The 20,378-nt window shown below is 35.7% G+C and overlaps 1 protein-coding gene across 1 annotated transcript in view; it reads left to right on the plus strand.

Annotated features, from left to right (window-relative positions):
- The window catches only part of SOS2 (SOS Ras/Rho guanine nucleotide exchange factor 2), a 100,114-nt gene extending 79,843 nt beyond the window's left edge, over positions 1 to 20,271 (plus strand). The window contains exons 17-23 of the mRNA XM_060142866.1: positions 2,715 to 2,832; positions 3,786 to 3,958; positions 7,100 to 7,216; positions 8,475 to 8,736; positions 9,270 to 9,311; positions 17,445 to 17,554; positions 18,563 to 20,271. Of these exons, the coding sequence (XP_059998849.1) occupies positions 2,715 to 2,832; positions 3,786 to 3,958; positions 7,100 to 7,216; positions 8,475 to 8,736; positions 9,270 to 9,311; positions 17,445 to 17,554; positions 18,563 to 19,072 (1,332 nt within the window). The 3' untranslated portion in view covers positions 19,073 to 20,271. The remainder of the gene's footprint in view (positions 1 to 2,714; positions 2,833 to 3,785; positions 3,959 to 7,099; positions 7,217 to 8,474; positions 8,737 to 9,269; positions 9,312 to 17,444; positions 17,555 to 18,562) is intronic.
- The last annotated feature ends 107 nt before the right edge of the window (positions 20,272 to 20,378 follow it).

Raw genomic sequence — 20,378 nt, forward strand, 5'->3', positions numbered from 1 at the left:
ACCTGTTTACCTGGCCTCCAGTTTAAGAACCCCTCCCAATCCATCTCCTTCCTTGCCCCTTCAGAGCCAGCTACTATGCTGAATCTTGTGCTTATCATTCTCTTGCTTTTTTCTATAGTTTTACTATTTGTATCTCTAAACAGTGTTGTTTCATTTTGCATGTTTCTTAATTATATATGAATATAATTCTTCTAAGACTTTTTTTACTCAACATATTATATTCCTAAAATTCATCCATATTGTTTTTTTAACTATAGTTCATTTTTTTTTATAGCTGTAACATATTATAGAAATAACTTTACCAAAATTTATTTCTTTATTTGCTTATTTATTTATTTATTTGTTAGTTAGGTAGCTGATGGTCATTTGGATTGTTTCTAGTGTGGCACTATTATCAGTAATATTGCCATAAACATTTTCTGCATCTATCCTGGTGCTTACATGCACAAATTTCTCTTAAGTTGTATACCTAGGAGTAGAATTATTGGATGATAGAATAGATAAAATAGATAATGCCCAATTGTTTTCTCAAGTATTAATCGTACCAGTTTATACTCCCACCAGAAGCTTGAGTTCTGGTTGTTCCACATTCTCGCTAACACTTGATATTGTCAGTTCTCTTTATTTTTCTAGTCTTGTGGTGTGGGTTTATAATTCCCTAATTTCTAATGAGTTTGAACCTCTTTTAAGATGTTTTATTGGCTCTTTGTATTGTGGAAATTTTTTACTTTTTTGGTTGAGTTTTTCTAATGAATTTGTATGAGTTCTCTCATATACTGGATTTTAATCCTTTGTCAGTTATGTGTGTTGTAAATATCTTTTTCCAGATTGAAGCTTCTATTTTCACCATTTTTTATGATGTCTTTTGATGAACAAAAATTCTTAATGTCACATTTACTTATTTTTTCCTTTGTAATTTGTGCTTTTTGGTGTCTTGTATAATAGATCCTCCTCTGTTACCTTAATGTTTTATCTTTCTCATTAAGTCCTTAATCCAGCTGGAAATGAGTTTTGAGTATGGAATCTAATTTCCATTTGGCTAGCCAGTTGATCTCACACATTTATTCAAAGTCCATTCTTTCTCCGTTGATCTGTAGTGTCAGCTGTATCGTAAGTTGAGTATCCATAAATGTGTGGGCCTGTTTTTGGTCCCGCTATCCTGTTCTTTTGATGTATTTGATTATTACTGTGCTAGTGCCACATGTTTAAATTACTGTAATTTTATACTAGTTCTTGATACAGTATAGTAGGGCAAGTCCCCACCAATCATTCTTTTTCAAGAGTGACTTACTCTTTTTTTTTTTTTTTAGTTCTCTGACCAGGGATTGAACCTGGGTCCTGGCAGTGAAAGCACCGAGTTGTAACCACTGGCCTGCCAGGAAATTCCCAAGAGTGACTTACTCTTGACCCCTTGCTATTATATAAATTTTAGAATCATTTTAAGTTTAATTATTTTAAAGGTTGGGGTTTTGGTAAGAATTATACTGGTTCTATAAATCAGTTATGAAGAACTGACATTTTTACAATAATGAATCTTCCCAACTATGAACGTGGTGTATCTCTCCATTTATTTATTTATTTAATACAGTTTGTGGTTTTATTGATGAAGATCTCACATCTGTTTTGTTAGATTTATATTAGAATATTTTAATAATCTTGTTTTCTTTGTTGATGATACCTAGAAATGCAGTTGATTTTTGCCTGTTGGTTTTATATCCAGCAATATTGCTACATTCTCTCATTAACATTCTATTTGTAGATTTATTTCATGTCTTCACAGACAATCATTTCTTCTGTGAATACTGACAGTTTTTCATTTCAATCCCTAGTCTTTTCTTTATTTTTCTTGTCCATTCTAGTTAGGACTTCTGTATAGTACTGAATAAAAGTTACAATGCAGTCACCTTTGCTTTTTCCTTAAGTTAAAGGAAATGAGTTGAGGGACTTCCCTGGCAGTCCAGTAGTTGGGACTTCGCCTTCCAGTGTGCGGGGGGTGAGTGAGTGGTCCCTGGTTGGGGAGCTGGGGTCCCGCATGCCTCACAGCCAAAGGGCTGGGGCGTGGAACGGAAGCAGTGTTGTAGCAAATTCGGTAAAGACTTTGAAGGTGGTCCACATCAAAAAAAATCTTAAAAAAAAAAAAAAAGGAAATGAGTTGAATCGTTTTCCATCAAGTATAATGTTTGCTGTCAGTTTGTGTGTGTGTGTATCTATCAGGTTTAAAATAAAATAATTCATTTTTAATTAAAAAATGTAATAATGAAATATAAAATAAATGACTGCTTACTTGGTTTACTACATTTTTGTTCAGTTCTTGTCTCCCTCCCACAGCCTTCTCCTCTTTACCAAAACCTTATTACCCTTAGCCCCAAAAGATCTTTCAGTGGAAAAGTATTTGAATGCCATGGGATTATATTTTTCTCCAACAGCTATAATTTGAAACTCTGGCTAATCAGGATTATAACTAATAATATCCTGTGGAAGATTTTTTTATTGTTTAATCCTCTAATTTATATTAGAAAAAAATAAGTTTTAAAGTTTTATATTTATAGATAAGAAATCATTTCCAGCAAGTGCAGATAAAAATAGTACTCATCTCTTAATTTTAAAAATTGTTTTTCAAATATTTGCAAAATTTTAAAATTGAAAGCTCTGCATCTATAAAATATGATTGAATTGTAAAAAAGCAAATTATGCTCAGTTTATATATTTTAAAGGCATTGCAGGAAAGAAAAAGGAAAATTTTGGATGAAGCTGTGGAATTAAGTCAAGATCATTTTAAAAAATATCTATTGAAACTTAAGTCAATCAATCCACCTTGTGTGCCTTTTTTTGGTAAGTTACTAAAAATGGATTTATATTTTGAGGGAGAGTTTGTTATATAGTGAAAAGAGACTAGCCTCTAGAAGCAGATTGTCCTGATTTTATATCTGAGCATATTTGCTTTTATTAGCTTTCTATATTGATAAATAAAACCTAAACTCTGTATGTAAACTCTATCTATAAAGTGAAGATTCTAGTAATTACCTTGTAGAGTTGTAAGGAGCTCTGTGGGATCTCTAAGACCAGTAGTCTCATTCATGAGGGCACCTCTCAAAGGCCTTAACCTCCTCATTCTATCACACTGGGCATTAGGATTTCAATGTATGAATGTTGAACATTCAAACATTCAAACCATAGCATGCACCAAAAATGTCTCCAGGCATTCCCAGATATCTATCCTCTGGGGGACAAAATTGCCCCCAGCTGACAACCACTGATTTAAATGAATCAGTAATTATGCATGAAAGAGGAACTGAAGATTTTCTTCCTGTCCAAAACTGAAGAATAATTCTTTTCTATCTAATTTACAGGCTTTGGGAGGGCAGAATTAATTTATAAATTTGTAGTCTTATTAACCAGAATTGGCTTAAAATTAATATATTGATCAGTAATCATTTAAGATCATTGGCATTAAAGATTTATAAGAAATATTAAAATGGCTAGAATAGATTTAACACTTACAATTTAGACTTTGTGAATGAATCCTCCCTTTTATTTTAGGCTATTAGACTAAGAAATGGCAAATTAAGCTCTTTATAAACCCTAGTTTTCTTTCAATTTTAAATTGTTTCCATCCATGTAAAAATATTCTTAATGTAAGATTGATTATTAAATATATCAGAGATTTTAGTAGTAAGAACTGCTGTATTATAGGATGTCTTTTGACTTTACTAGATCAATTGTTTTCCCAAATGGTTAAGTAACCAATTTTAAAACTTTTCTTCAAACACTTTTTTTTTTACTAGGAATATATTTAACAAATATTCTGAAGACTGAAGAAGGGAATAATGATTTTTTAAAAAAGAAAGGGAAAGATTTAATCAATTTCAGTAAGAGGAGGAAAGTAGCTGAAATTACTGGAGAAATTCAGCAATATCAGAATCAACCTTACTGTTTACGGATAGAACCAGAAATGAGGGTAAATATTTTCTTTGCTTTTCTTTAAAAAGAGGACACGTTAAATCCTCTGCCCTCTCTAAGATATGGCATAACCATACATTATGATCTTTATTTTGCTATGAAAATAATATGAGTTAATTTATCAATAGATAGGAGTGGTGAATAGTAGATATTCTGCACTAACAGTCTGCAGTTATTAATATTATTAGGCACTTTGTCTTGACATTGTTGTTTCTTTGTGCAGCTGGTTTAAGTAGCGCTTTCAAAAAATGAATGACAAAGTGGAATGAAAGAAACTTTCTGATATCCACACAGTAAAAAGAAAATTCACTACCAGTACTATCATTGATTGATAGACATTTTAGATATTTTATATGTGCCAATGTAACATTAGGTAATTAATCCCTTTATAAGAACATTGCATTTAAATAGGGGAAGGGGTTGGGAGAGTGGTGTGTATATATGCATAGTAAAAAATGATTTTTTTAAAACATTTTCTCACTTGGTATTCTGTTTTGAGCAATAGTTCATAATACTGATTCTGTGGTACTATAAGATGTGAAATATCTTCTAAATTAGAGTAAATTATGGTATTATGTTTATAGTGAGTTTTATTGTATTATACTTATTTGAAATTCAGAACATATGATAACTATCAGAATAAATTCACCTTTCACATTAAAAATTGTGCTACACTTTCAGATGTAGTCTGCAGGCTGGGCATGTTGAGTGAATATGGTCACTATCATTCCCATTCTCCTAAATTGTAAGATGGTAACTATTCTTTGTTCCCAGTTCAAATCAAAGAACCCTAAAGTCCTAAGAAAAAATGACCTGAAGTATGCACCATTATGAAAATATAGACAGATACTTGCTCTAAAGAAAATTGTCACCTATTTCATCCCCTTCTCTCACTATTTAGCCAACCCTCTGTGATGTGGTGCTTCATAGGGCTAAAGAAATGTTCTTGAGGGAATTCCCTGGTGATCCAGTGGTTGAGACTCTGTGTTCTCACAGATGAGGGCCTGCGTTCAATCCCGGGTTGGGGAACTAAGATCCCACAAGCTGCGTGGGGCAGCCAAAAAAAAAAGAAATGTTCTTGAAGCCCAGATTAGAGTTCACACTGTATTTCCTCCCAGAAATAATGTTACATTGTAGCTGGGTATAATTAAAATAGTAATTTTAGCATTCATATCTCAGTAATTCCTAATAGGTTTCTGTGATACAATCTAGACATCCTACTGTTGTTTAAAGCATTCTTTTGGGGATTAGGGGCAGAGAATGCTTTCTTTATAGATTGACTCAAAGTAAGTTTAAAAAGTAGATAAAGTAGCTAATCACTTTCAAAGCATAGTTAACCAAATGAAATAGTATTTAAAAAAATAGAGCAAAGGATGAGAAAATCACAATTATAACTTTATAAAAGTCTTTAAATTACTGTTGGTCCATTTGATTTAATTTAGCTAACCTGAATATAAGAATAAATTGTTTCAATATTGTTAAAAGAGTAATATCATTTTCTTGAAATTGGCAGAACGCCTGAAAAATGGAAGAATTTTATACTAGAAATTCTAAAGCTCATTTTGCCTACTGCTAAAGCTAGAACCCAGAACTTATTTGTATATATGCTTCTAAGCTACTTCAAAATTAAATAAAGCTAAATCCAGTAATTTGCTTCTAAGAAATTTTTCTAAGGAAGTCATCAGAAATGCACAGAAAAATTTATGCACAAGGAGTTGATAATAACAATAATTATTACTATAATAGCAAAGAATTAGAAAACATCTATGTGGGTTACTACCTATATGGAAATTGGTGAAATAAATTCTGGAACATCCATCTGATGAAGTATTATATAGTTAAAGTTTGTATAATTTAAAGTAAATAAACCATACAGGAAAAATTTAATTGAATACTTTCAAAAGGCTAAAAATAGCTATGTGGTGATCCCAATTTTGCAGGAAAAAAATTACAATATATGTATATGTACATATATTCACACACAGAGTTAAAACATTGGAAGGATATTCCAATAGTAAAATGTTAACAGTGAGATCTCTGGTTGATGAGATTACTGTTTATTTTTCTTTTTGTACCTTGTTAAATCATCTAAATTTTTTACTTAAAAACTTGTATTTTATAAGCAGCTCATGCAGCTCAATATCAAAAAAACAAACAACCCAATCCAAAAATGGGCAGAAGACCTAAATAGATACTTCTCCACAGAAGACATACAAATTGCCAACAAACACATGAAAAGATGCTCAACATCACTAATGATTAGAAAAAACGCAAATCAAAACCACAATGAGGTATCACTTCACACCAGTCATAATGGCCATCACCAAAAAATCTACAAGCAATAAATGCGGGAGAGGGTGTGGAGAAAAGGGAACCCTCCTGCACTGTTAGTGGGAACAGTGCTTTGTGACCACCTAGAGGAGTGGGATAGGGAGGGTGGGAGGGAGGCTCAAGAGGGAGGGGATATGGGGATATATGTATACATATAGCTGATTCACTTTGTTGTATAGCAGAAACTAACACAACACTGTAAAGCTATTACTCCAATAAAGATGAAAAACAAAATTTTAATATATGTCTGTTTTATAAACTAGTATATAAATAAATATTTATAAACTAATTTATAAAACAACATGTAAGCTTGGAAAATATTTTTTTAGTAAAGACAAAAAAGTTACTTTGCTAGAGGCTAACATAGATATGTTTATATAATTTTTCTTGAAATTACTTTTGAATAGACTTTAATCCAATTTATCTCTATTTTTTTTCTGATCATCAAAGTTTCATCATGGATTATAACTATAATTCTGTTTTAATCACTTTTGACAGCTTATTACTGATGATCATTTTGTTGTTATAATGAGTAGGAATGTTAACTGAGGGATACTGAGCCATTAAGATAGTAATAAGTGAAAAATCTGTTCATCTTCTTAGAAGAACTTTAAGACTGGAATATACAACTTACATAAAAACTTTATACTTTTATCCGAAAATAGAGAGATTGGAATCAGCAATTCTTGAGGACTTTTCAGACATTAGGATCTGTTAATTTGTTGATGATATTTTTGTATTAAACTGATGAAGTAAACGTTTTAATAAAATCTAAAATATGTACTCATGGATATTTGTTTAATTCCAGAGGTTCTTTGAAAACCTTAACCCCATGGGAAATGCTTCTGAAAAAGAGTTTACAGATTATCTGTTCAACAAGTCACTAGAAATTGAACCCCGGAACTGCAAACAGCCACCTCGATTTGTAAGTCCATTACAGTTTTGGAAAAATTTGTTTTTTAAAACAATGCTGTCTTTAGTTGTTCAACAGACTATTTCCATTAAAATTGTACTTTGCTTGAATAGCTGTTTTTAAGTGTTTTGTTTTGCAGTGTTTATACTATTTCTAAAATTATATATACTGTGGGGGAAAAGTTAGCATTTTGATAAAATCTGGTTCATCCTTTATCTTAGTACCACTTGTTTATCTGTCCATTTTTGATCCTTCTTAGTATAAGGGGAAAAGCTGTGAGAAAGTGAGAACCTAAATGGCAGGTAGCTAGTGGAACAGGAAATGAAAAGACCTGGGAAGGAGTAAGGAGAGATATCAGTTCTTCTGACGTGACCCTCGCTCCTGCCATAAGAGCACCATTGTCCGTAGTTACCACTGGAACCCACCTCTCTCGCTAAAATTTGCTGCTATACAGTAGTTCCTTTTATTCCTGGGGTTCGCAGTGACAACAGAAGTAGTAGAAGACCAATTCTAAGTAGCTGAAAGTGAAGCAAGGTGTGGAAGGAAGTAAAAACATTTGTGATACACCAACTTCGAGCCAGGTAGTTTCATGTTACCTCATCTCCACAACAATTGTATGATACTGATCTTACTCTCATTTTACAGACATGAAAACTGAGGCTCAAAGGAGTTAAATAACTTTTTCAAGGCTTACATAGCTAGATATGGGCACATTTGAGGTTTTAACTCAAGTTACCTGAATCTGAGTTCATGTTTTTTCATTAGGTTACCACTGGGAGAGGTTTTAAAAGGGAGTAGAGGTTGAAGGTGGGAGATAATGATAGCAATTTTTTCCAAAGACTGAAAAGTATCATTGTGGAGGTTGGTCATTTATTATTAGGGAGGGGGAAAAAAACGGTCTTTTTTTCCTAAAGCACCTAGCATAATATGTTGCATATATTATGTCTACGGTGAATATTTGTGAAATTGATATCAGTAATTTGAAGAAGTTTAGGCTCAAGTGTTTGGGGAGCAAACAGTTGTTTTCACACAGATTTCGCAGTATTTTATTTCTGTAGTATGAAAAGAGGTTTACTTATACAGTATTCGAGTCAGTGTTAAAATTAAGCCAGTCAAATCCCAAAGCGTTCCACTGGAATGTTACAGACTGTCCTTGCAGACTGGTATTTATTGTACTCTCTTAACTGTATGCTAAGAATTAATAAGGTAATACTAAGTCATAATAAAGTACATGCGAGTTTGTAATCGTAATTATATTTGCTTTTCCTAGCCTAGGAAATCAACTTTCTCTTTAAAATCTCCTGGAATAAGGCCTAATACAGGCCGACATGGCTCTACCTCAGGTACTTTACGAGGTCATCCAACACCATTAGAAAGAGAACCATGTAAAATAAGCTTTAGTCGGATTGCTGAAACAGAGCTTGAATCAACAGTGTCAGCACCAACCTCTCCAAATACACCATCTACTCCACCAGTGTCTGCTTCTTCAGACCTTAGTGTGTTTTTAGATGTGGATCTCAACAGTTCCTGTGGTATGTATTTGATGTAAACTATTTGGCAAAAAAAGGAATCTTGTGTTTCAGTTAATTCTTTTCATCATTTTAATTAGGAAACTGTAGAATCCTTTGCAAACTATATTAGTGTGAAAAGTGACATCTATGTGTGAAAATAGTGGTTAACATGGGAGTAAAGCATTATTTGTGCATTGTTTATGCATATTATTTTCTAATTTATTCATTCAACAAAGATTTATTTAGAACCTTTTGACCCCCAATGCTACTCTAAAGGGGAGCAGTAGACAATGAAAAAGAAAACAAAGCAGATAAGTTTTGTGAAGGAAATTTGAAAAGAGACTGAGAGGGAACTACTTATGCTAAGAAAGGAAAAACATTCCAGGTACAAAGAATACCAGGTTCATTCTTTAAAAACTAACATGGCCAAAGAGGATGATAAAATTCTGAACTCTGTGTGTGTTATTACGTATGTTACTTTATGCAAACATATTTTAAAAATATAACCGTACATATTACCTTCCTTTTCAAATTGATTTTTCTCATTCCGATAGGAAGCAATAGCATCTTTGCTCCAGTCCTCTTGCCTCATTCAAGTAAGTAAGAATTTGAGTCGATTCTAATGAAATGACTATAAAGATAATAATTGAATTGATAAAATTTGTATATGAATAGTTTGGGTTTTAGCAACATTTCAAAATTTTAAGAAATGAATGAAATTCTTATAAATAAATCAAATTATTTTCTTTCAACTGGGTACTATTTATACTTTACTACAGTTTATTTTCATCATTTTACAACCTATCTGTGTTCTAGGGGCTGTATGACATTGAACAAATTACTTAGCATATCCAGTTTGTTAAGGGTCAGATGAGATAACTATTTAGAAGCAGCTAGCACATTACTTGGCACAGGATGAGCAGTGATTTCATATCAGTTGCCTCTCCTCTTCCCCACTCCTTCCAATTCATTTCCTATAGGAATAATACTAAATGTTTATCAGGTTCCCAGGCCAACCTTGATCACTTATTTCTTCTCATGAGCTTTTTTTAGTTAAAGCAGCATTTTAAGTAAAATACTGTCACCTTTCTTTCTATGGTCATTGGTTTAAAACAAAATAACCCAAAGGGACACAGCAGCTTCAGGAATAATTCTCCCAAGATAATCTAGAGGACTTCTGCTTCTATCATAGTAAAATGTGAATCATTTAGATAGTAGCAAGAGAGTTTCTGTCTTGTGAGAAAAGTAAAGTTTTTCTTTTAAATGTTCAATTCTGTACTTTATTTTAATTTTTAAATTTTTATCAAGGTGATATATGCATAGAGTTTTAAAAGGTAAATAGTGCTTAAAAACACAAGATGAAATTAACAACAGTTCTACCTGATGGCTCCCCACCCCTTGTTTTCCAGTGATTCTTCCACATTTTTAAATGATGTTTTTATATTTTTCTCTCTCTTGAATCATTCATTTTAGACAGTGTTTACTGATTTCCTATTATGGTAGATGAAGATTTCACCCTTTACCTAATATACTTAGCGCATTTGGGGAAAATATTATTCACTGCCAAGTCAAGGAGTGTATACTCTGATCATGCTTCCTTTCTTGTACAGCTCTGTTTCCTGAAGTTAATAATAGCTTCATTAATGTTTAGGATTTTTTTTTTGTTTGTTAGTTTTTAAACATCTATTGCTACATCTTCCCACACCCTTTTACAGCACAGTTTTCCTTAAAGTCAGACCAGTTAGGGAAGTTATCTAGGATTTTTTGTTTTGGGGGTTTTTTGTGTGTGTGCTTTTTAACTTGGAAACTTCCTTCCTGATGCTCTTTTGTCCTGCTCCAGTTGGGACTGGTTGCTGTCTTGGCCTCTGACCCAGCTGAAATCCTAGAACTTTCTTTTGTTGTCATACTAGAAATTCCCTTCATCTCTCTTGTGTTGGATTCTTGTTTTTTGGATTCCTTGTCTTCTTTCTTGATATGGTTCCTTATTTTGGTAGGGGTACATCTTTAGTAGCTACCTGAGAAAGGATACATAGGATATAAATTTTTAAGTTCTTGCATTTCTGAAAATGTATTTATACATTTAGTTGTTAATAGTTTGGCTGGGGGAATTCCCCAGCAGTCCACTCCACGCTTTCACTGCCAAGGCCCCAGGTTCAATCCCTGGTCGGGGAACTAAGATCCCACAAGCTTCATGGTGCAGCCAAAAAAAAGTTTGGCTGGGTATGGAATTTTAAATCATTTTCAGTCAGAATCTTGAAGACAGTTTCCCACTGTCTTCTAGCTTTCATACTTGCTGTTTAGAAGTCTAATATCATTCACGCATAATTTTTAAATGCCTGTTACATGCAGGTACTGTTGTAGGTGTGAGAAAGTGGCACTGAACAAAATAGACAAAAATCCTTCTGACAGTGATGCTACATTCTTTTTTTTTTTTTTTTTGCGGTACATGGGCCTCTCACCGCCGTGGCCTCCCCCGTTGTGGAGCACAGGCCCCGGACACGCAGGCCCAGCGGCCATGGCTCACGGGCCCAGCCACTCTGCAGCACGTGGGATCCTCCCGGGCCGGGGCACAAACCCGTGTCCCCTGCATCGGCAGGCGGACTCCCAACCACTGTGCCATGAGGGAAGCCCAGTGATGCTACATTCTTAATTATTTTTTTGAAAACTGGAGTTTACTTGCTGTAGCAAAGAGACCCAAAAATACAGTGTCCTACATGAAATAGAAGTTTACTTCTCAAAATAGCCAGAGCAAGTAAACAACTCCTCTCTATAAGGTTTTCAGGCTAGCAGGCTATTCAGGATTCTCAAAATTTGGCTTCCATCTCTTGAGTCTTGAGCAACTGATTTGAGTTGTTACCATTTTTCTGCCAGCAGGAACATGGAGGGCAAGGAGCTTTGTTACAAAAAGTGATCTGGGAGTTGCAGGTATCACTCCTGCTCTCATCCCATTGGCCGAAACTTAGTCACATGGACACAGATGCAAGGGAGGCTAAGAAATGTTGTCTGTAACTAAACAGCCTTTTGTCTTGCTAAAATTCATGGAATTACTAAAAGGAAGAAAGGGACAGGTGCACTGGGGGACAATTAGCAGTCTCTGCCACATTAAATTCAAGAAACTTTTAGGATCTTCTGTTTATTCCTAATGATCTATACATTCACAATGATCTGCTTTGATGTGGGTCTTTTTTTCTTCTTTCATTTTGCTGTCTGTAATGAGCCCTTTAAATTTAGAGACTCATGTATTTGATTTCTAGAAAGTGTTCCTTGTATCATTTTTTTAATAATTTCTTCCCTGCCATGTTCTCTGAGTCCCTTTTTGGAGCTTCTTTTCCATATTGTACATCCTAGATTCATCCTCTGATTTTCTTTTATCTCCTCTTGTCCATCTCTTTATGTGTTCTGTTTTCTGGGAGATTTCCTTACTTTATTGCCCAGCTTTTCTATTTTTTTTTCATCTATCATGATTTTGAATTTCTAAGAATTCATTCTAAATTCCCTCTGATCATGACATTTTTATATCATCCTAGTCTGGTTTCACTATTCAGTTTTTGAAAAAAATTAATTTTGTTTCTGGTATGGTTTCTTTTCTGAGTTTCTTCTATTAGTTGTGGTCTTTCATATTGGAGGTTTTTCTTTCTTGTCTGGGATCCTTAGCTTTCTGTTCATATTTTAGAGTGAGGCAATATAAACTGATAGGAAGTGCGATATCCATGGGCAAAGCTTGTTGCCTTGTAGGTTTCACTGTTAGACTGATAGAGTGATGAGAATTTTTTTTTGCTTAGGAAGTCCCCAAATTTCAGAATCTATGAGGCATTTTCTCTAAGAGTGTTTAGTTTCTCCAAAGAAAGATCTTTGAATCTTCTGCCTGGGAGATCTCTGCATTTAGTATGAAAATCTGTGTTTTCAGCACAGACTAGTGTTCGCAAATCTGAAGTTTAGATTCTCCAGAGAATAAAAACCCTCAGTCTCCTGCAGTGGTGGGAATGTGGTAATTGCCTGGCCTCACTAAGTGGAGAATAGGATTTGGGGGTTCTCACTGGCCCTTGTATAGACGTAATCATATCTTCTATTTTGACGTCCATGCCTTCCATTATACCAAGTGCCTTTAATTCCTGATCCCTCCTTTGGTTCTCTGGGGGCAAATTTGCTGCTGTTTGTCAGTCCCACTCACTATAGACATTTGGGTTTCATCTTCCTCCATTTGTCTCCTTCATGTACATTGTAGTCCACCTTGATGCATTGAAGCTTCAGGATCCAGATGTTTCCTGGCTTCATTGGAGTTTGTGCATGTTTCTTATTTTCCTGGTTGTTCAGCAGTGGAAATGTATTTACTACATATATTAGTTTCTAGTGCTTCTGTAACAAAGTGCCACAAACTGAGTGGCTTAAGGTCCAGTTCTGGAGGGTAGAAGTCTGAAAATCAAGGTGGCAGGGCTGTGCTCCCTCTGAAACCTGTACAGGAGAATCTTTCCTTACCTCTTCTGGCATTTGCTGGCAATCCTTGGCATCCTTTGGTTGGTAGATACATCACTTTAATCTCTGCCTCTGTTGTCACATGGCCATCTTCTCCTTGTATCTCATTTTCTCATCTCCTGGTTTTTTTTTTTGCGGTACGTGGGCCTCTCACCGCTGCGGCCTCTCCTGCTGCGGAGCACAGGCTCCGGACACGCAGGCCAGCGGTCACGGCCCACGGGCCCAGCCGCTCCACGGCACACGGGACCCTCCCGGACTGGGGCACGAACCCGCGTCCCCTGCATCGGCAGGCGGACTCCCAGCCGCTGCGCCACCAGGGAAGCCCTCATCTCCTGTTTTTATAAAGACACCAGTCATACAGAATTCAGGCTCACTTTCATCCTAACTTGATTACATATCTGTAAAGACTATATTTACAAATACGGTCACATTCATAGGTGCTGGGGTTAGGGCTTCAACATAACTTCTGTGGGGGGGACACAGTTCAACCCATAACAGTATGCCATTTGAGAACCAGGAATTCTAGACATTATTCTGGGTGGTAGTAAAATACATTTTCCATATGATAAAGAAAATCATGTTTTGAATTTTAATAGAAAATATTGAGAATAACTGCATAAAATTCTGAACATCTTAAAATCCTGAAAGAAAAGTATGAAAAGTGCTCACATAAAATGGGAAAAACAGCAAGACTGCATTAACAATGGGCATGAATAGACAGTTTACATCAAAATATGAGCAAGCCTATGTTAAAAGATACTCATATATTACTTATCCCTTGTAAATTGATATATTAGTATGATCCTTTTGGAAAGAAATCTGAAAACAACGTATCAAACCAAAAAAATGTTCACACCCTTTGGTTATTCATTCAGTAGAGAATTGAGTACTTGGTACCAGCTACTCTGCCAAGTACTAAGGATTCAACAGCAAACTAGAAAGACAAAGTCTCTGCCTTCATTAATACCGAATACCAAAAAATGTTTGTGAAGAAATCACGTACATGAAGATCACATTGTTCATCCTGCTTCTGTGGTTTTTCTACTTTACTTTTAGCTCCTTAGTCTCTCTTGCTGGTTTCTCTTCATTTTCCCAACCTATTAACATTGGAAGGCCCTAAGTCTCTGAATCTCTTTTCTTCTCACTCACTTGATGTCTCGTTCACTGTTATATCATCTATATGATGATAATTCCCCAATTTTTTTTCTCTGCCCAGAACCTGTCTCTTGACCTTTAGGCTCATGTATTCAGTGACCTGTTCGACGTCTCTATTTGGATATCATCTCCTCTAAAGTTGTTCTTCCCATTGCCTCCTCTTCTCAGTTATAACCACATTTGTCTAATTGCTGAGGCTGAAAATATTAGTTATCATTACTTCTTTCTTTTTCTCATACCCCAAATGTGATCCGTCAACAGGTCTTATTTACTTTCAAAATATATCCAGGATCTAACCATTTCTTTACTGCTGCCACCTTGGTCCAAGCGACCACCATCACTTACCTGGTTTATTATAGTAGCATCCTAACTTCCCACCTTCCACACTTTAGTCTGTTTTCAATACAGCAACTAGGTCCTTTTAGCATGTAGGTTAGACTCTTCTCACCTGTACTTAAAGCCAGTGGCTTTCCATCTTAGAGTAACAGCCAAAGCTCCTTCAAAAGGACCCATAAGGTCCTATGCAGTTTGGCCTTCTTTGATCTATCAGACTTCATCAGCTACTCTTCTCTTCTATTGTTTACTCTGCTCCAGCTACTGTGCCTCCTGAACAAAATGGACAAATTCCCACATCAGGACTTATGCTCTTGCTCTTCCCTTCGCTTAGAGTGCTCTTCACCCTTCTGGCCTCATGGCATGCTCCCTTGCCTCCTTCAGGCTTTTGCTTGGTGTTACCTGAGTGAGGCCTTCCCTGATCACCCTCTTTTAAATTGCTCCCCCTTCCCTACCTAATATTTCTTCTTTTAACTTATAGCCATTTTACTTAATTATCATGTTTATTCTCTCTTATCAACCTAGAACATAAGCTCCAGAAGGACATGAATTTTTGCTTCCTGTTCACTGCTGTATCACTAGTGCCTAGAAGAGTGCTGGCACTATAGCAGATGCACAATAAATACTTGTTGAGTGGATGGACAAGTGAATGATAAAAAATTGGAAGTAACTTACATAGCTAGCTAACATTACAGAAATTGTTAAGTAAATTATCCTACATTCACTGGTTTGGAATACTAAGGTTATTTAAAATGCTCACAAAACCTGTATAATCTTGTGGAGAAGTGCTCTTAATAGAAAATAAAATTGAAGTTGAACTTCACACTTCAACAAGGGTTACTGAGTGCCTCCTATGGAGAAACATTCTGCATTTAAGTGGTTAAGTGGGCTGACTGTAGAGTCAGACTCAGAAACTTTCACAGCTATCCCATTATCATTAAGGTGTTTTCTGCTTCCATGAGCGTGTGTGTTTCTGTAAGGAAGAGAAGACTCAACTAAGTTTGCCTTAAGCAGTAAGAAAGCATTCTGACTCAGATAGCTGGAAGTCTGGAGGAAGGCTGCTTTAAGACTGGTTGATTCAGTTATTAATGATAACTTTAATGATGTTATTAAGGACCAGATTTCTTTTTGACTCTTGGTTGTTTTGTCCAGATTATCAGCTTTATCTGAGGCTGTTTTTCCTCAAGGTCATGAGAGTGGTGGCAGGAGTATTGGTTATGTGCTTCCTTGTTCAGTCAAGTGAGAAAGAGAGGTACAGAGAAAGACTAACAGACTGCTTTTCCAAAAGAGCAAGGAACTTCCTTTTCAGTAGCCTCTTGCAAACCTCCTTTCAAATTTCAGTAGTCTGAATTAGTTCATGTGTCGACAACCAGTTACTCTGGCTGAGGGAATGGTCTAATCAGGCCCCACCTGTGGAGCTAAGGGGTAAGATCAGCTTTCACTGAAGCACACAGCTGTATGCGTAAAAGAGAGGCAGATAAAAATCTGATCAAGTTAAGAAAGTGAGTCCGTTGTCTACTTCTTGACTGGAATTGGGGTGCCCTGGGCAGAATTGGCTGACTGAACCATATGGGATGGATTCATCATCACCAAGAGACAAAGACAGGGCAAAGTTTGCTGGGCAAGCAAAAGGAACATATTCACAGCAGGTACTGCCCTACCTAACCTCCTCACACCATCTGCCAACACCCCATAGGCATACTTTTTGTTTCTGCTACTGGCACGGTGAGCCATCAAGATACTCTGAGGTGACTGCAGAATCACGTGATCAGGACAGCAATTTTTGACATGGAGTAATGAGTGACATCTTTACTTGGATGTCCCATAAGCAGTTCACACAAATTCAGTGTGTTTAAAATTAAACTCACCAACTTCTTTCCCAACTAGCTCCTATAAACCCAATCTCAGTATAATGATAAACAAGCTATGATCACTATCTTTACACCAACTGTGTGTGGAGATATTAAAATAGGGAGTTGGTCCATAATTACAGGTATTTTTTTAACCATATGAAAAAGACAAAAGAAGTGAACGTGAAAATCCTTCTTATTCTATGTCTGGTTGGCATGTTTGGGGTAATTTTTCCTCTAATACTTTATTATTTTGTAAATTTCCTTTAATGCAGTTGTGTAATGTTTCCATTATCAATGAAAGACTTGCAAATAGAAGAGTCCTATGATACAACCCTACCCTATGGTCTCCTATATGGAGGTTTTATTACTTGTGTGGAAATGTATCCAATAATAGCTGCTTCAGAAAATGCATGGTATTTTACACTGAGAATACTGTTGATTAGCTAAGGATTTAATTTTTGACTGTTGTCTAAAACCAGTCATCTACACTGCATGTTTATGTAAGTTAACATGATGTTAAAATAACAAGTAAAAATAATGTTCACTTCGGGAAAAAAAAAGCATGGTCTCTGTTTATGGATGATCTTTCTCTGGAAGTTAGTACAGTTTATACAAACAAAAGGCTTTTCAGGGAGCAGAATCTCCTTATTAATCTTAATTGAATAGTATATTTTCATTTAGCAGTAGTACCTAGTATGTGCCAGGCACTACCACTGTGTTACATGCTACGGATATGAAAATAAATACACACTGCCCTCAGAAAGCTTACACCTTAATGGAGAGGATAGCTAAACCAACAGTCAGCTACAGTACAGTCTGACAGATACCATAGCAGAGGTGATCACAGATTGAAGTAAAGTTTTGTCTTATGATTGCATTGTGACTTGTGGTTAAACTAATCTTTTTTACCCCCAGAGTCTTTCTTTAGTTCGTGTGGTAGTTTACATAAACTAAGTGAAGAGCCACTGATTCCTCCTCCACTTCCTCCTCGAAAAAAATTTGATCATGATGCTTCAAATTCCAAGGTAAGGAATTCCCTGGTGGTCCAGTGGTTAGCTGCGGGCTTCCACTGCAGGGGCACAGGTTCCATCCTTGGTTAGGGAACTATAGATCCTGCATGCTGCGCCTTGTGGCCAAAAAACAAAAACAAAAAATCAAATTCCAAGGTAGTCCACAGGACTTAGGTTTGCCTCAACTTATTCAAAGTTGTGAATCTTCAAAATAGTGCTTGTTCTTATAAAGAGTCTGTCAGTTACAATTTGGTCACCCATTATGGCTTTTAAATATTTAGGTTGTTTTATTTAGAAAAATACCTTAAATAATTGTTTAATCCTCATAATAATTTTTCTAAAAAAAGAGGCTGGGCAGATTCACAGATGCTCAGAAGTACTTTTATTTCTGGTGGAGATGGAAAGAACTGTAGTATTCAAACCATTCTCCAAACTTTCAACTGGTGCTTCTCAAACTTTAGGTTGCGTCAGAAGCACCTGGAAGGCTTGTTAAAACCAGATGGCCAGAGTTTCTGATTTAGTAGGTCTGGGGTGGAGCCCACGAATTTGCATTTCTAACGAGTTCCCTACTAGTGTTGATGTTGCTGATCCCTGGATCACACTTTGAGAACCACCACTGAGCTTCACTAGGGATAGTAGAAGTAAATGGCCAAAAAGCAGAAGCTGGATATTAAGTCCTCTTGTCCTTTCGTGTCCTTTCATGTTTACAAAGCTATATATTCTTTTTACTCACTTGCCCATTATTATAAATAAAACCATATATTTATAAACTGTATATATAAAGCAAGATAATCTGAGGCTTTATAAGATTTCAATTAAAACATCTCATATATCAAAATATTAAACTGGGCCCTGAGTGAAACTGGGAGTAATTTACTCATAAATCTGATCATTAAACCAGATTAACCTGTTTTGAGGCTCTGGATTTAACTTAACACATAAGAATTCTTTAGTCTTTTTAAAACTTTTTCTTACAGATTTTTCAGGAGAACAGAGGTATAATTTAATCTTTTTGTTTTTGAGGGAACTATGAAATCTGATGATGACCCCCCTGCTATTCCGCCAAGACAGCCTCCTCCTCCAAAGGTAAAACCCAGAGTTCCTGCTCCTTCTGGTGCATTTGACGGGCCTCTGCATAGTCCACCACCGCCGCCGCCGAGAGATCCTCTTCCCGATACCCCTCCACCAGTTCCCCTTCGGCCTCCAGAACACTTTATAAACTGTCCGTTTACTCTTCAGCCACCTCCACTGGGACATCTTCACAGAGATCCAGACTGGTTCAGAGACGTTAGTACGTGTCCAAATTCTCCAAACACTCCTCCTAGCACACCCTCTCCAAGGGTACCACGTCGATGCTACGTGCTCAGTTCTAGTCAGAATAATCTTGCTCATCCTCAAGCTCCCCCTGTTCCACCAAGGCAGAATTCAAGCCCTCACCTACCAAAACTGCCACCAAAGACTTACAAACGGGAGCTTTCGCACCCCCCATTGTATAGACTGCCTTTGCTAGAAAATGCAGAAACTCCTCAATGACCCTAGCCATATGTAGTCATTGACACTGGAATGGTATTTGTAAAGTTTTTTTTTAATTTATTCAAAAAAGGCATAGTATTTTAGTACTTTTTAAAAATAATGCTCTTACAAAAATGCTACTGATCAAATAAGCTTTTAAAAATTGGAAAAATAAAAATACAGAAGTCCTTTACCATTATCCTCAGGTGATCAGTAGCATTGCCTTGTCTTGGATCCTCAGTGCTGCCCAAAGGCCAGTATAAAGAATTTATATTTGCACTGTAGACTCTGCTAAAATATGGTTTAAAGTGACATTGATTGCACTGAAGGGGGATAGTGCATTTGTGGAATTTTTCAAATTTGAGTAACAGATGACTTTTTAAGGCAGTGAATTTATACACATATAGGGGGTGCGTGGTGATACTGAGTTTTAAGCCTCTTTGACCATCTTCTAGTTTTTACATTTAGGAAGATCGTGAATAACACCCACTGTTCTTAAACTCTTTAATGCCATGTCTTAAAAGCCAGAATTTGCTGCTGAAGACAAAAGTGAAAAATAGAACGAAAATAATAGAATGCACTGTTTATTGTTTTGTCGAAATGTAAACAGACTACCTAACCCAATCATAGAGGAAAAAAGGGCATATATCTTATACAGATGTGCCTTTTTGTTTTTGCAGACTATGGTGTCTTTAGCTAACGAGTTGCCTATTATTTTGGAAAACAAAGTTAATATGCCATACATGTACAGTTTTGTTTATATTGTACATTTAAAGATAATGCTAATAACCTATATAAATTTATGTGACTCAAGGCCTGTAATACAGTCTGCTACTTTACTAATTCATAAAGCTGGAGGATAAGTTTCTTATGGCATAGGAACCAACTGCATTGCCTTCAAAACCAAGTAACTTTCTCTATAAATCTCGTGTTAACTAAAAATTTTTGAAGTATTTTTTTAGATTGGTAATATTTAAACCAGCAGACACTTAAAGCTTTATTAAACTTTTTAATCAGAGACGTGATTAAAACTTTTATTTGCCATTTGTACTCCTTCGTTCTAAGTGATGAAAAAGCGTGTTTTCCTCTTAGTGCCGTAGCAGCAGTTGTAAAGTAGCCAAAAGCCACATTGTTTATTTACTGGTCTGTGGCCTTTTACTGTGCTTTGTATCAGAGTTCCTAACAAGATTAATAAATCACCCCAGTCTTAATTTTTAAAAGACGTTTAAAATATGTGTTTTCATTATAAGGAACAAGGGGGTAAGATTGTTGAGTTCTGTAGAAGTAATATATACACACATTTTCAATAATTTGTGCAATTTAAGTT

This window comes from Lagenorhynchus albirostris, chromosome 1 (genome assembly GCF_949774975.1).
Source record: "Lagenorhynchus albirostris chromosome 1, mLagAlb1.1, whole genome shotgun sequence".
NCBI lineage: Eukaryota > Metazoa > Chordata > Mammalia > Artiodactyla > Delphinidae > Lagenorhynchus > Lagenorhynchus albirostris.